Below are 15,964 nucleotides of genomic sequence, written 5' to 3'. Positions count from 1 at the left end.
GATCTCTTCCTTCTGGTGTCATTTAAGTTGTTCTTCTACTCACCATTTTTTTTCTGTAACCTCTTAGATCTAGGGGCTTAATATTAAAGTTCAGTTTTGAGAGTAAGGAATAAGAATACTTCATAGGTGATGCTGAATATTACTGCATCACATCAGGAGGCACATAATATTTGTCCCATTTTCAGTAATCTCTATGAGTTTACTGATGCGTCTGTTAAAAAGTTTTTCAGGATTAGTTTTAAATGATGGCTACCTGGATTCATTATTTTCATTAGGAGGTACAAAATACTGATTTTTTTCCTAATTATTTGTTTCATATTAAAGAGGAATTTTGTACTGATTAATTATTTTATTACTGTAAACATAGTTTGTACAGGAAAGGCAGGGGAAATGCTTGATTCGTTTACATTACTTAGTTTTCCAAATAATGAGTTTTCATATCATCCTCCAAATATGACTAGTTAGTTTTTTCATTTTTTAATATCAGTATGAATTGATTTTATGATTTTGATGTATTTTAATTTATTGCAGTCATAATTCTTTTTGAAGCTCGGATTGTCCCATCTTTGCCCATTGTTAGTCCCTTCAAGTTGGTCTTATATACTTTTGATGTAACCTTATTACTCTTTTGTAACCTGAATAACTTCTGCCTCTACAAGATGCCCTAGACTTACCTTGTACATTCCTGCCCCAAATCTGAAATCAGTCATTTTTCCAAAGAGTCCTAATTCTCTTCAGTGGGAATAATCTGGGTGCTGTGGCTGTTCGTTGCTAAGGGTTATCATAGCTTTGGACCTTTTTAAAATATGCGTTTTTTTAAGAAAAAGAAAAAAGAAATCAAGAATTTATATTGATTTTTTTAATGTATTTTATTGATTTCAGAGAGAGGAAGGGGGAGGGAGAGCGATAGAAACATCAATGATGAGAATCATTGATCCGCTGCCTCCTTCATGCCTCCTGTCCCCGCCCCCGCCCCCCACTTCCACTGGGGATCAAGCCCTGACCACAAGTTGAACAGTGCTCTCCTGGTTCATTCAACCACTATATTGATATTTTTAACTCAAATTTTAGATCATGAGATTTATTTTATTTTATTCTTTCCTCCAAGTGTGAAAATTGGTTCCCAAGGAAATAAACAATTTTTATTTGCTTTGCCCCACTATATTAACAATAAGATTATTGAATATAGCTTGATGTTTTTGTGTTTCTTTTTATCTGTAGCACACCATTAGAAATCTATCTTGAAATAACTTTTTTCTGTTTGATTATATCAACAATTTACTAGTGAAGTTGATTTCTTCTGTTTACTTTTAAGTTTTTAGCTTTTAAATTTTAAGCAATATTTTTAGTAATAAAATATTATTTAATGATATTTTAACAACTAAAATGTTTTATTGAGGCATAATTTACATGCAAAAATATTCACTAATTTTAGGTATACAGTTTTATTAATTTTAATAATTACATACAGTGATGTAACCTCCAGCACAATTAAGATATAGAATATCACCCTTAAAAGCTTCCTTGTGCCTCTTTGTAATGGATCCCCTCCCTCTGATCCTAGGAAGCCACTGGTCTGCTTTTTGTCACTATAATTGTACCTTTAGTAGAATTTTATTTCAGTGGAATCATGCAGCTTCTATGATTAGAAGTCCAGTTGGCTTAAGTTGTGTTTTACTTCTCTTAATTAGGAGAATATTGGCAGTATAGTAATATTTTATTCCTTTTTATTGCTAAGTGGTATCAATAGTATCATTATTTCTTTTTTCAATTTTATTTATTAAATTGATTGGGGTGACATTGGTCAACATGAACATATAGGTTTCAAGTGTGGGTTTCTATGTTACAAGATTTGTATATTGCACCATGTGCCCACCACCCAAAGTCAAATCTTCTCCTGTCACCTTATATTAGGACCCTTTGTCCCTCAACCCCCTTTCCTCTATCAACCACCACACTGCTGTTTGTGTTAATGAGTTTCAATTTATATCCCACACTAGAGGCCCAATGCACAGGGCAAGGGGCTCGGCCCCCACCACCACAGCTTCTTCTGGAAGGTCGTCCGGAAGGACGTCCGGTCTAATTGGCATATTACCCTTTTATTATTACAGATATGAGTAAAATAATATGGTTCTTAGCTTTTTCTGACTGACTTATTTCACTTAGCATAACGTTCTCAGAGTCCATCCATGTTGTTGCAAATGGCACTATTTCATCCTTTTTTACACAGCAACATAAATGAACAATAAGAATATTTATGCAGAGTAAAGGAAGCTTTACACCAAGCATGTCAAACTAAAGGCTAACATGGGCCAAATAAACAAGGTTTAAGTTTATGTGGGCTGCAAAAAAACAAAAGCTTCAATTTTATTAGAAACACAGGTTTGTTTCAATAGAGACATGCTGAATACAAAGGGCTGAAATAAATGTGTAATCGTTAAAATAATAGAACATTTTAATAAATATCAATATTTTTTTTGAACATTAACTTACCAGACACTGAATAACTCCACAAATTAATAAGTGTAATGCAAATAAACCTATTTTTCTTGTTCTATGAAAGAGAAATATTTCCTGTTGCTCACACCAAACAAGTCAGTCCAAGACTAATGACGTGGCAATTGGCTGCTAAAATATTCGCTGCTAGTATTAGTGGAGAGAAATGGTGCGCCTGCGCATAAGGGAAATAAATGCAACACAGTTTTAGTAATCAGTCATTAGTGAACATTGTAGTTCATTATTAATAATTATATATAGCAGGATATTGTAAAAATTAAGTTACAAAATTTTTATTAAGGCGTTTCTTATATACCGGTATATTGGCTGGGCCCCAAAAATATTCATTGTGGGTCACATGCAGCCCGTGGGCTGCCAGTTTGACATGCTTGCTTTACACAGAAGAGTACATATTCCAATTCTATTTATATGAAGTTTTAGCAGAGGCTAACTAATTTATATTGTGAAAAATCAGAAGAATGGTTGCAGGGGCCAGGGATTGGCTTGGAAGAAATATGAGAGAACTTTTGGGTTAATAGTAGTAGTCTGTCAGTGGTTCTAACAGTTATCAAGATTACCTGTGATTTGTCAGAAATGCAAGTGCCAAGGCTTTACCCCAAGCTTCGTTAATGAGTAACTTGCAAGGCGGGGCCCATCATTGCATATTTAAACAGCTTCTCCGGATGGTTCTGATAAGCTAAAGATGGAGAACTACTGTTCTATATCTTTGTTGGAGTTTGAATTATAATGGTGAATTCATTTAATAAAACTCGGCAAAAGTACACTGAAGATTTATACATTTCATGTAAGTTTTATCTAGAAAAGGGGGGTATACTGATATCTATGATTTACTTGTAAATACATCCAAAGTAAGATGTGTGTATATACATATTCATAAGCATACATATTTACATACTCATGGTTTAGCATCAGTGTGTATGTGTGATTTAACATTAAAAAATAAATATTTCAGTAATCATTTCAGAGGACCTAGGACATTTTTAAATAAAATTTAATACCCTTGAATGATAACTTCTAAAAAAACTAGGTATAAAATCTGACAGAATAAACTGCAAAACCTAAAATGAAAATTATGCTAAATGGGAGAATGTTAAAAGATCTCATCAAAATCAAGAACAAAAAATATTCATCAAACATGTCAAGGTGATTGTAGAATGTGTTTGGAAAAGTAAAGAACTACTAGTAAATAATTGTTGCAAATCAATATTTGTGCATTTTTCAAATTCTGAAAAATGCAAATCAATATTTGTGCATTTTTCAAATTCTGAAAAATGCACAAATATTGATTTGCCTTACCATACATCAGGACTAATTTTTAAAGCTGTAGTACTTAAGATTGTATGATACTAAAGAACTAACACATACCCTTCTCAAACTATTCCCAAAAGTTCTAGAGTAGGGAAGACTCCCAAGGTTATTTTAAGATTGTATGGTTCTAAATAAACCAACAGAACAAGATAGAGAGCCCAGTAATAACCCCCCCACATATATAGGTTATCCTAATATATAAAAACCCTGGGTCCGTCACATCCACAACTACCGGGAGGCTCGACCAACCAGAAGTCAGTCCTGCAGTCAGCTCTGGGTTGCCATGGCGACCCAGTGCTGACTCCTATGGCTGCAGGCACAGTGACCCAGCACTGACTGTTGAGGGGGCTGCGAATCAGGCCCAGAGAGAGGCCTGAAGAGAGAAGCAGGGTCTGATCCGTAGCCTCTGTGGCAGCTGTTGATCAGCACTTGCCTCTCTCTTTAGCTCTGGGCCTGGTCAGCAGCCGCGCCTCCATTTCTCTCCAGGCCTCCACCAGGGCTGCTGATCAGCCCCGCCTTTCTGATCAGGCCCCATTGATAGACCCAGAGATAGTGACTGGCATAGAAACCAACCATTCAGAACCAAATCTGGGTCAACTGTGAGGAGCCAATGGCTGTCTAGGAGGCGGAGATTTTGATGCTGACAGGCATAGAAACCGACCAATCAGAACCAAATTGGCCAGCAGAGGAGGGCAGTTGGGGGCAAGATCAGACCTGCAGGGGAGGGCAGTTGGGGGCCATCAGGCTGGCAGGGGAGGGCAGTTGGGGGCGATCGGGCTGGCAGGGGAGCAGTTAGGTGTTAATTAGGCCAGCAGGGGAGTGGTTAGGGAGTGATCAGGCTGGCAGGCAGAATCGGTTAGGGGCAATTAGGCAGGCAGGCAGGTGAGCAGTTAGGAGCCAGCAGTCCCGGATTGTGAGAGGGATGTCCCAGATTGGAGAGGGTGCAGGCTGGGCTGAGGGACACACTCCCCCCTCCCCCCCAGTGCACAAATTTTGTGCACTTGGGCCTCTAGTAATTACTATAAAATAGAAGTGGCACTGCAGTTAATGTGGAAAGGATTTTCAGTAAATGGGCTGGGACCACTGGCTTTCTATAAGGAATTTTTTTTTAATTGACTCCTACTTCACCTCAACAATCAATGCAATATAGATTAAAGGAAATCTTTTAAAACTTACAAGAAAATAGTATGTGAATACATTTTTCAATTTGGGGGGGGGGTGTTTCTTCATTCACAAAAGCCATTAACCTTAAAAAGAGGTTGATAAATTTTACTACTTTAATATGAAGAACATTTAGGAATCAAAAGACCTCTTAAAGAAAGTGAAAACCACACATCACCAACCGAGAAAAGATACTTGACATATATGTAACTGAGAAACTGTTGTTATTAAGAAGATATAATGAACTCCGCACCTACAAACCAATATAAGGCAAGAGTCCTGGCAGAAAAATTAGTAAAAGTTATGAATAAGCATTTTATAGAGGAAATAGCACATATGGCCTTTATGGTGTTCAACCTCATTAGTAATTCAGGGAATAACTAATCTGGACCACATTTTACACACACGTGATTGGCAAAAATTGAGAAGTCAGATGGTAAATTTTGGAGAAGAAATTAAATATCTTTTAAACACTGCTACTAATTGAGAAAATATTACAACCAATTTTTAAAAACCGCATTATTTCATAAAGTTGAGCATTCATGTGTCCTATGATCCAGCAATTTCGCTATGAGGTACATATAACCAATTGAATCTTGCATATGTGCACCTAAAGACAAAGAGTGTTATATACCACTAAAATTATAGTTATCCTAACTTCAGAAGAATGGATAAATGAATTGCAGTATAGACACACAATGGCTTGTTATGTAGTGGTAAAAACAAATAACAGTTACATGCAACAGCCTGGATTACAGTTAGTGGCATAATGTTGAATGAAAAAGGCAAAAAGATATAGACAACTACATCCTGTATGCCTTTTACAAAGCTGAAAAATCAGGCAAGATTATAAACAGTATACAGCTTAGATAAATTTTTAAAGCAAAGAAATGATCAAATTCCTCATAGTGGTTACTTTGAAAGTGAAAAAGGAAGATATCGTAATGGAAGGAGCACATTGGGAAATATAAATTATTGGAATTATTCTTATTCTTGAGTTGGGTTCACAGTGAATTGTTATAAGTAAATTAAAACGGCAACTACAGTATTGATTGTGTGTCATGAACCAACATTTATGATTAGTACTTTTGTGTATACTCGATGTCTTGGAGAAGAAAAAGCAAAAACAGGTGAGGGAATTGTTTTCTACTCCTGCCTGAAAAAGACCAGGCCAGCATGTGATTTTAATCGCTGCTTAAGGAATTAAGTTATGGAGTAGGACAAAGAAAATTTGCTGTTCAGAATTGAAACTGGGTAAATTGAAGTCTTCTGCTTTGATTTATTTCTTTAAGTTTAAGGTGGGGGCAGTGTATGTGTTATGTTATTCTGATTGCTATTAGTTGGTTTAATCATCCATGCATCTTGCAGTGAAAGTGTAAATTTGTGCATTTCCAGAACCAGCCACGTTTTTTAAGTTTAAATTTTATTTAATTTTAGTTCCTTAGTTATCTTAGCCACATTTCAAGTGTTAAGTATTTGCATGTGGCTCAGGGCAACCATATTGGACAGCACAGATATAAAACATTTCCATCATTGCAGAAACCTATATTGGACAGCATGGGAACTCTTCACAGAAATCAAATACACATTTCAACTTATTTAATAGCCCCAGAATTGTATTAGCTAATCATTAAACAAAGTAGATATGCCTCCGATGACTTTACCATTGCATTGAGCTATGATTATGAAAGATTGAATGGGATGGGGTTTTTGGGGGGTGTTTTTAGTGGGGTTGGCTATAGTTAGACTGATCTCTTCCTTATTCATAATACTTTTCTAACATTGTTCATTAATAATTTGGCAAAGGATAACACAGAAGAAATCTAGGCTTATGTTTTATAAGTCCAAGATTTAAGGTGCAATTCAGATATAGTTATAATTTATAAATGATGTAATTAACACATTATATAATTTTTGAGACATTAAAGGACTTGGAATAATGAGGAATGGAACTCTAATTAAAATAATTCAACTAGCATTGAGTGGTACTCTTAAAAGAAGGTCACCTTTCTAATTTCTCTCATATCCTACCTCAGGTCCCACATACAACAATTTAAATACTTCATACTAAAATTGTTTGAAAGTATTTATAAATTACTGGTTTATAAGTTATTTTTTAAACATTTGTTTTATACTTTTGTTTATTTGCATTTTCAGTATTAAATTGTTAATAACAAATTGAAAAGCTTATTATGGACACATTAAATGCGTTTTTATTATTATTGCCTAATGAATAATTATACTGGGATCTTTTTTTTTATATATATACATATATAGTTGTTGAAGTCCGAAGAGGATTCCTCATATAAACCTGTGAAGAAAGCTTGTACTCAACTTGTTGATAACCTAGTTGAGCACATTCTTAAATATGAGGAATCTCTAGCTGGTAAGACATTTTATATATTGGTCATTAAGTTGATTTTATAAGATATTTTAAAATACTTTGGGCATATTTCTCATTTTTGCCTCTGGCTCTGCTTAGCCTAATACTGAACTACTTCACTCTTGAATGAAATCTGTTTTTTGTTTGATGTTGCAGCCTTGATTATATTGTTAAGGTTGACTAAGACTATCTAGAGCAATAAAGCATGGGCCTCATCTCTTTCACATATCTTTCGGTAGCATATCATTTTAGATGTATTGAGCAGGAATAAAAGGAAGTCTGGGCGCTAATACATACTTAGCTAATTGCACTCATTCAAAAACTGTTTGATATATTTTAAATCCTATAAAATTTTCTCTCAAGATGAAATTGGTTTAACTATTATAAAAATGTTTTTAAATGATTTGTAATATATTCCTAATATTATTTTTAATTGTTATATAAAAATGTGCTTAATCTTGCTTGAGCTAGTAAGCTATTAATATCTTTAATTTAAAATTTTTCTTAAATATTAGTGTTATTATTTAGCAAATTAATCAGTGACAAGTCTAAAATTGTTAATCAAAATATAAATAATTATATGAAAACTATAAAAGTCAGATTTGATATCTATTGCTTAAAGCACACAAGACTTAACATGACTTGCATCACCTGATGTACATTAATGAGGAATAATATTGGGGGTCATTCTCCAATATGGGGGCCAGTTGCCTCTTACAGAGGTACATTTATGGCACCTACGGAAACTTGATAACCCTTTATATTTTTATGCAGTATTTTTTCTTTAATGTTTTCTTTTTTTTTTTTTTTTTCATTTTCCATGTGTACCTTTTTTTCTTTTTGTTCTGTTTTCTCTATCCTAGATTTTAAGGGTGATACTGTTGTCTCTTGATATTAAATAGTTGCTAATCTCCTCTAAAAACTAATTTGCCATCCAAGAATCATTCTAACTAGCAACATTTTCCTCTCACCTGAATAGTGTTTTGTTTTCCTTTTTAATATAGCACTGGTCCAACTTCTTAATTTCTCACTCCCATCTTTTAACATTCTTCTACTACAGCTTCATTATTCCCCCAGTATCTTTAAACACAGTATCACCTCAGCTAAATTAGTTTTGTCTCCCTTTGCTAACTTTCTTTCCCATATTGACTTGTATCCATTTTTAGATATAACCAACATCTTGTCTCTTCCCAAAAGCCCATCTCTAAACTTCCCAACTTCCATTCTGTTTTTTAACTTAAATCCTCCTCCCCTCAGGGAAAAAATTAGCCTTCTATAGTGCAGCCTCTTTGTCCTTTATTCTTAATATATGTAATTTATATTTTAAAGATAAAAATGAAGTGCAGGATGTCTAGTATCATAAGAAATGTTAATGAGTTATATTGATGAATGTGTTGAATCTATTAAGAGGATAATGTTGAGTAATTTAAATAATAGTCTGTATAATTTTCACTGCCTTGTCATATTGTAGTGTCTTATTTCTTGTTTGTTTTTTCAGACTCTGACAATAAAGGTGTGAACTCTGGAAGATTGGTGGCTTGCATAACCACTTTGTTCTTATTCAGCAAAATAAGACCCCAGCTCATGGTTAAACATGCCATGACTATGCAGCCATATCTTACAACTAAATGTAGTGTAAGTATAGAGCTTCCTGTTTTTCTCTTTATAGAAACCGTGTACTAAATATTTTAACTTTAGCATTCAGTGTCATTCACATTTTCACTGAGAGATGACAGTTATTTTCACTGACAGCTCTACTGTGTTATGTACTCAAATTTTTGTTCTAATATTTATAGCAAGCTATCTGCAAACATTTTTCTGATGTATTAAGTTCAGGCACCATTTATAATTAAGCCAAACACTCCATATATGCTTAATAAATGTTGTAACTATTATTAAGATCGCAAAGCTAAATGAGGTAGTTCTCTCATTGAGAAACTTAATGTCTTTTGGATTCTGAATTTGCTTTTAATTTGTCATTTTTAGTATATTTTATTTTAAACATTTATTTTTATAATACACCAATATGTTGAATATAGAAATTTAGTATGTCACAGATGTTAGGCTGCTATTTTAAGTTAATATTACACATACTAAGTTTTCCTAGAATCAAATGTGAAAATTTAAGTAAAATAATGCAGCAATTTATATGATAACGTGGTGAGTTAAGTGGCTTATTACAAACACTAAATTTTAAAATACTTTGAGAACTTTATTATGTAGTTTTTCACTTGCTGTTTTCTCAGTTTTCCTAAGGAGCAAATTTTAACAGTTTTCTCTACTAAATTTGTTTTGCTGCTATGGTCAGATTTTTTTGTGCTGTAAATTAATAAGTTCTAAATGGAAATCTTAGGATGTCCTGAGAAACGTTAAGAATTGAGGAAAGTAGCAGAAGATAAGTATATAAAATCAACATATTATACTTGTGAGACCCTACTTCTATTTTTAGGGCTTGTATTACATCCAGAAATAAATGGATTAATATATAATCTTATGGCTGATAATAATAGCTAATATTTACTGAGCATAATGCCAAGCACTGTGAAGAATTTTACATACATTCTTCCATTTACTTTGTGAAGTTAATACCATTCTTGTCTGTTTTACAGATAAGAAAACGAAAGCTTAGAGAATATAAGTAACTTGCCCAATATTGCACAGCCAACCAGTCCTAGTCTGTTTGCCTCTAGAATCTGGACTGTAATGTAATTTGCATAAATAGTCCTCATTTGCAACAACATTTTTTGCAAAGTAGGGTTACTTTGAAAACATTTTATACAACTTTTTATATTTATGCAAATACAAAGTTTTGCATACAGTGTTACCCACATTTGCATAAAATACGTTCTAAGACCCCCAGTGGATGTCTGAAACTGCAGATAGTACCAAACCTTATGTGTACTGTGCTTTTTCCTATTCATACGTACCCTCTCACTTAAAGGAAGCACTTTATGGCTTCTCTTTGGCATATCTCAGTTTACCAGCATCACTACTCTTGTACTTTAAGGCCATTATGAAGTAAAATAAGGGTTACTTGAACACAAGCACTTTGATCCTGGGAGAGTCAATCTGATAAGTCAAGATGGCTACTAAGTGACTAACAGGCAGGGAATGTAAATATCGTGAATATGCTGGACAAAGGAATGCTTCATGTCTTGGACAGGATGGAGTGGAACAGCACAAGATTTCATCACGCTACTTAGAAAGGCACGCTATTTAAAACTTATGTATTCTTTATTTCTGGAATTTTCCATTTAATATTTTTGAGTTGTAGTTGACCCCAGGTAAATGAAACCATGGAAAGGGAACCACAGATAAGGGGGACTACTGTAAGCCTACCTTACATATGATAAATGCTTTTTTCGCTTTTTTCTGTGGTCTTTTTTTTTACATTTAAATCTAAGATTTTATTGTTCCTATGCTTTTGTTGATATATTAAGGATCCAATCATAAAAAGGATAACACAGGGCTTCTCAACCTCAGCACTGTTGGCATTTAGGGCTGGATTATTTTTTTGTTGTCAAGAACTGTTCTGCCCTGACCGGTTCGGCTCAGTGAATAGAGCATCGGCCTGAGGACTGAAGGGTCCCAGGTTTGATTCCGGTCAGAGGCATGTAACTTGGTTGTGGGCACATCCCCAGTGGGGTGGGTGCAGGAAGCAGCTGATAGATGTTTCTAGCTCTCTATTCCTCTCCCTTCCTCTCTGTAAAAAATCAATAAAATATATATTTTTTTAAAAAAGAACTGTTCTGAGCATTGTAGGATGTTTGACAGCATCTCCTATCCACTGGATACCAGTAATAACCCCCTGTACCCTTTTTGTGATAAACAAAAATGTCTCCAGATATTGTCAAATATTCCTTGGGGGACAAACTCACCCCTATTTGAGAAACTACTCGGTTAACATACCCCATTTTGAAAAATACTACTATTAAAACTTGTATCAATCTAGGTAAAATTCTCTGTTAATATTTAAATACTTTTGTTCAGAATTGTCTTGTGTTAAATTTTAGGGGAAAAAACAATAACTGTGACATTGTGATTAAGTGACCCAAAGATCACATGGTAAGTTAGTGGCATAGCTAGAATCCAGGATTCTAAAACTGAGACTCTTCCCTTCATACTTTAAAAAAGTTCTTTTCTAAAAGGGTTGTGTTGTGTGTGTGTTTTTAAACAAATTTTACATATTTAATACTTCAACCTCCAAATAGATAGAACTGTATATAGTTTCTTTTTAGATTTTTTATACTCATAAAGTACTAATTTTATCCTTTTAGACACAAAATGATTTCATGGTTATCTGCAATGTTGCAAAAATCCTAGAACTGGTGGTACCACTGATGGAGCATCCAAGTGAAACTTTCCTTGCCACTATTGAAGAAGATCTAATGAAGCTGATCATCAAATATGGCATGACTGTAAGCATTCTGTCGATTAGTACGCAGTTCACAAATGAGAACTTAATCTTTTGTTTTTACCTTCGTCTTTAACTTTTGTCTAAATAGCAATCTTCTCTGTATCTTTTAGGTAGTACAACATTGTGTGAGCTGTCTTGGGGCCGTTGTAAATAAAGTGACACAAAATTTTAAATTTGTATGGGCCTGTTTCAATAGATACTATGGTAAGTTCAATGTCTGGACTTTAAAATTATTCTGCTAGATTCTGCAATGTCCTCCTTTTGAATGCATCTGATTAAGGATAGTATTTAGGGAATTGTAAGAGGTGTGATATTAGAAATGGTATTTTCTAGTGTCTTTTGTATTCTCTTAATAACCCAATATGATTACTTAAGAAATGTGTCTCCTCTAAGTAAATGTTGGTAAATTTTCTGCCCAATGTGTAAAATACAATTTAAATATTTTTTTCTTACATTAATTCTATTAGACTCTTGAGAGTGTCCTCATAATTCTAGACATATTTAATACTTAGAACTATTAATAAATTCAGTCGTAATTCATTAGCAATAATTATTTGAACATAATAATTTAAGAATTAAGGGTTTGTTATAAATAAATATTACTTTTATCAGGTGCCATTTCAAAATTAAAAATTCAGCACCAAGAAGATCCAAATAACACTTCACTTCTGTCAAACAAACCAGCACTTCTTAGATCCCTTTTCACTGTTGGAGCACTCTGTCGGCATTTTGATTTTGATCTGGAAGATTTTAAGGGCAACAGTAAGGTAAAGATCATAATATTAATTATTTAGTAATTGTAATGAAATAGAACTATGTGACCCTGTCAACGGAAAATGACTAAAATGATCCAGGATGAAGGCAGCATTAGTCTGATTTAATCACTCTGGACAGTGCTACTCAAAATATCGTCCTCAGACTGCTGATCTATGAACTGTTTATTACTGGTCTATGATAAGATAAGTAAGCACAGCTTTTATCAGCTTTATAAGAGTAGGTGCACTGTTTAGGTCAGCAGCTGACTTCAGTTTTTCCCTATTGTCAGTGCGAGAGTAGTACATTATTTACATTCTGGCACAAGTTTCTTTGTCACAGATCTTTATTTTGAATGTCACTATTCTAAAATTTATTGATTTATAAACTTATTGGTGACTTATTCTTTAGTCAAGTTTGCATGTGGAAATTCTCATTGTTTGCTATTAGGTATTTTTTTCCTTTATAGTTGAAAACTGATCTAAATTACTCTTCTTTATAATACTGATTTTTCTCCTTAGGTTAACATAAAGGATAAAGTACTTGAACTATTGATGTATTTTACAAAACATTCAGATGAAGAAGTACAAACAAAAGCCATCATTGGTCTAGGTAAGTTAAGTCTAAATTTCATTATAGTTTTAGTTGTTTGAGAGGTTGAGCAAGTTTTAAAATATTGTGAGTCTATACTGTTCATTTATTTATGTATGTTTCTATTCATAGTAGGATCTGCTGTGTAGAATATAGGAGTGGGGGTTAAAACACCTGGATTCCATTTCTAGCCAGCCAATGACTTCCTGGTGACCTGAGCAAGTCACATAACTTCTCTGTTAATCAGTTTCCTAATTAATAAAATAGAGATGACAGTACTGTCTCCTTCCCCTACTTTATGGGTTTCATAAGAACATTCATTCAAGCCCAGCTGGTGTGGCTCAATGGTTGAGCGTTGACCTATGAACCAGGAGGTCACGGTTCAATCCCCGGTCAGGGCACATGCCCAGGTTGTGGGCTCAATCCCCAGCGTGGGAGGGTCTATGAGGAAGCCGATCAATGACTCTCTCTCATCATTGATGTTTCTATCTCTCTACCTCTCCCTTTCTCTCTGAAATCAATAAAAATGTATTTTTATAAAAATTAGAACATTCATTCAAGCACTTTGATACAGAACGATGATTTAGAAGAATTTTGTGCTATTGCATATTTTTAAAATTGTTCTTTTTTTCTTTTTTTTTTTTCAAAGCTTTATCATTATATTTGCCTGGCATTTCTAGTAAAGATAGTGGACAGTCTTACACTGGCTTTTATTCATACAGAAATACTTGAAACAATTTGGATGTATATCTATCCCATATTATTATTTTTTAGGAACATTGATGTAGCAAATGCATGCCTTTGCAGGTTAGGGTTTGTGGCTTATCTGGATGGGTCATGGGATACAGGAGAAATAGCAAGAGACAGCACTAAAGTACCTGGATTGAATGCACTTTAAAGCAATACTCTGTCCAGGTTTTTGTTTTTTATTGTTTGTTTTTTGTGCAAATACATGTAAAATTACTCAATAAAGTTAATAACTTACTTTGAAACTTTATTTTGGTAACATTAACAAGGTTTATAATTTAATATGTATGAACAATCATTTATATTAGTCTTTTGAACTAAAATAATGTAATAAAAGATTCTAAGTTATTCAGATCTCATTAAACATTTACTGATTTCTTTAAATAAATTTAAATTTTATTATCATATTTCTGCTTCCCTTTCAGAAATTACATTTAGCAAATATAGTAAAAATTCAGATATCACTTATTAGGAAATTATATTGATTTTTATATTCAAGCCAAATGTGTACCTTTGAATATTTAGTCTGGACATAAGCTATATAAAGGGGCAAAACTAATAGTACTACATTTGATTCAGAGAACAAATACAGTTAACCCTTGAACAGCATGGGGGTTAGGGGCACCCACTCTCACACATTTGAAAATCTACATTACAGCTTTTGACTCCCAAAAAACTTAAGTTATCCTTTAGTATCTGAGGGACTGGTTCCAGGACTCCACCATATACTAAAATCCAAAGAGGCCCAAGTCGCTTTTATGAATTGGCAGAGAGCATTATATACAGTCAGCCCTCCACATCCACAGATTCCCAGCCTCATGTCAAAAATTCTGTTTTCTACCTGTGGTTGGTTGAATTCACGATGTGAAACCCAGGGATTTAGAGAGAGAGGAAGGGAGAGATAGAAACATCCATCAGCTGCTTCCTGCATGCCCCCTACTGGGAATGGAGATGTACCTTGCCCAGGAGGATGCTCAACCCACTGAACAACACTGGCCAGGCTGTAAATATTAACTAAGCAGTACCATTTAAAAAATAGTACCTCTAGACCAGTTAATGAAAAAAATCTTACCTGGGCCATAGTTATCCTGTGTGACCTTGGGCTAGTTATCTGATCACTCTATGCTTTGAATTTAGTTTGTTATTTGGTATCAATAATACTTGCTATCATCAAGGATCTTCATTTTATCTCACATAAATTACTATTTTATACAAATAAGCATAGATAATAGTAATTTACTATATTAACTTGTTGTTATAGAATTCAGCTTTGTGGCTTCATTATAATGCCATATGAGAAGTAAATGGAAAATATTTTTAGCTTTATTTTGAATTATTCTGTTTCATCAAATGGATATATTTAAATATATTTTTAAAATAATGCCAAAATAGTACTTTCTGCTAGGGATCTAAAATAAGTTTATAGACATTACCTCTTAAATCCTAAAAACATCCCTTTGAGGTAGGTGGGTGGTAAATATTATTGTCCCCATTTTACAGATGGAGAATTGAGGCACAGAGAGATTATGTGACACACCCAAGGTCACACTACAAGTCAGTGGTGGAGCCAGAAATAGAACCCAAGACTCCTGACTCCTAATCCATTCCCCTAGCCAGTAGACCCTGCTCCCTCCTCAAGGTTTCCTCTTGTGTGAAATACTCCTTTGAAATGCAATTTCTTGTTTTTAATTCATGGGGAAAGAAGTGCCTGCTCTAATACTTCTCTAGGTAAGGCCACCAGCATATTCTTCCAGTCATTTTAAGTTTTAAGTTTTGAAATAAGTTTTTTTATGTAATTTATCAACATTGTCACTAAATGTTACATTTAATTTTACTATGACTATATCAAAAGATTTTTTTCTCATTTCTTTAGGATTTGCCTTCATTCAGCATCCAAGTCTAATGTTTGAGCAAGAGGTGAAAAATCTATATAATAATATCTTATCTGATAAGAACTCCTCAGTAAATTTAAAAATACAAGTGTTAAAAAACCTCCAGACCTACCTACAAGAAGAGGATACACGAATGCAGCAGGCAGATAGAGACTGTAAGTGAAAATACATTTTTTAATGTCGCAATGTGGCTAC

The 15,964-nt window shown here is 33.9% G+C and overlaps 1 protein-coding gene across 4 annotated transcripts in view; it reads left to right on the top strand.

Moving 5' to 3' along the window:
* The window catches only part of NIPBL (NIPBL cohesin loading factor), a 185,722-nt gene that overhangs the window by 154,517 nt on the left and 15,241 nt on the right, over positions 1-15,964 (top strand). For all 4 annotated transcript variants that reach the window (XM_079760004.1, XM_079760003.1, XM_079760006.1 and 1 more), the window contains 7 exons: positions 7,264-7,372; positions 8,868-9,004; positions 11,647-11,787; positions 11,897-11,990; positions 12,399-12,553; positions 13,061-13,151; positions 15,751-15,924. In XM_079760004.1, the coding sequence (XP_079616130.1) occupies positions 7,264-7,372; positions 8,868-9,004; positions 11,647-11,787; positions 11,897-11,990; positions 12,399-12,553; positions 13,061-13,151; positions 15,751-15,924 (901 nt within the window). The remainder of the gene's footprint in view (positions 1-7,263; positions 7,373-8,867; positions 9,005-11,646; positions 11,788-11,896; positions 11,991-12,398; positions 12,554-13,060; positions 13,152-15,750; positions 15,925-15,964) is intronic.

This window comes from Cnephaeus nilssonii, assembly GCF_951640355.1.
Source record: "Cnephaeus nilssonii genome assembly, chromosome: 2".
NCBI lineage: Eukaryota > Metazoa > Chordata > Mammalia > Chiroptera > Vespertilionidae > Cnephaeus > Cnephaeus nilssonii.
Note: the sequence above shows the minus strand (reverse complement) of the source record. Positions and strands in the feature narration are given on the sequence as shown.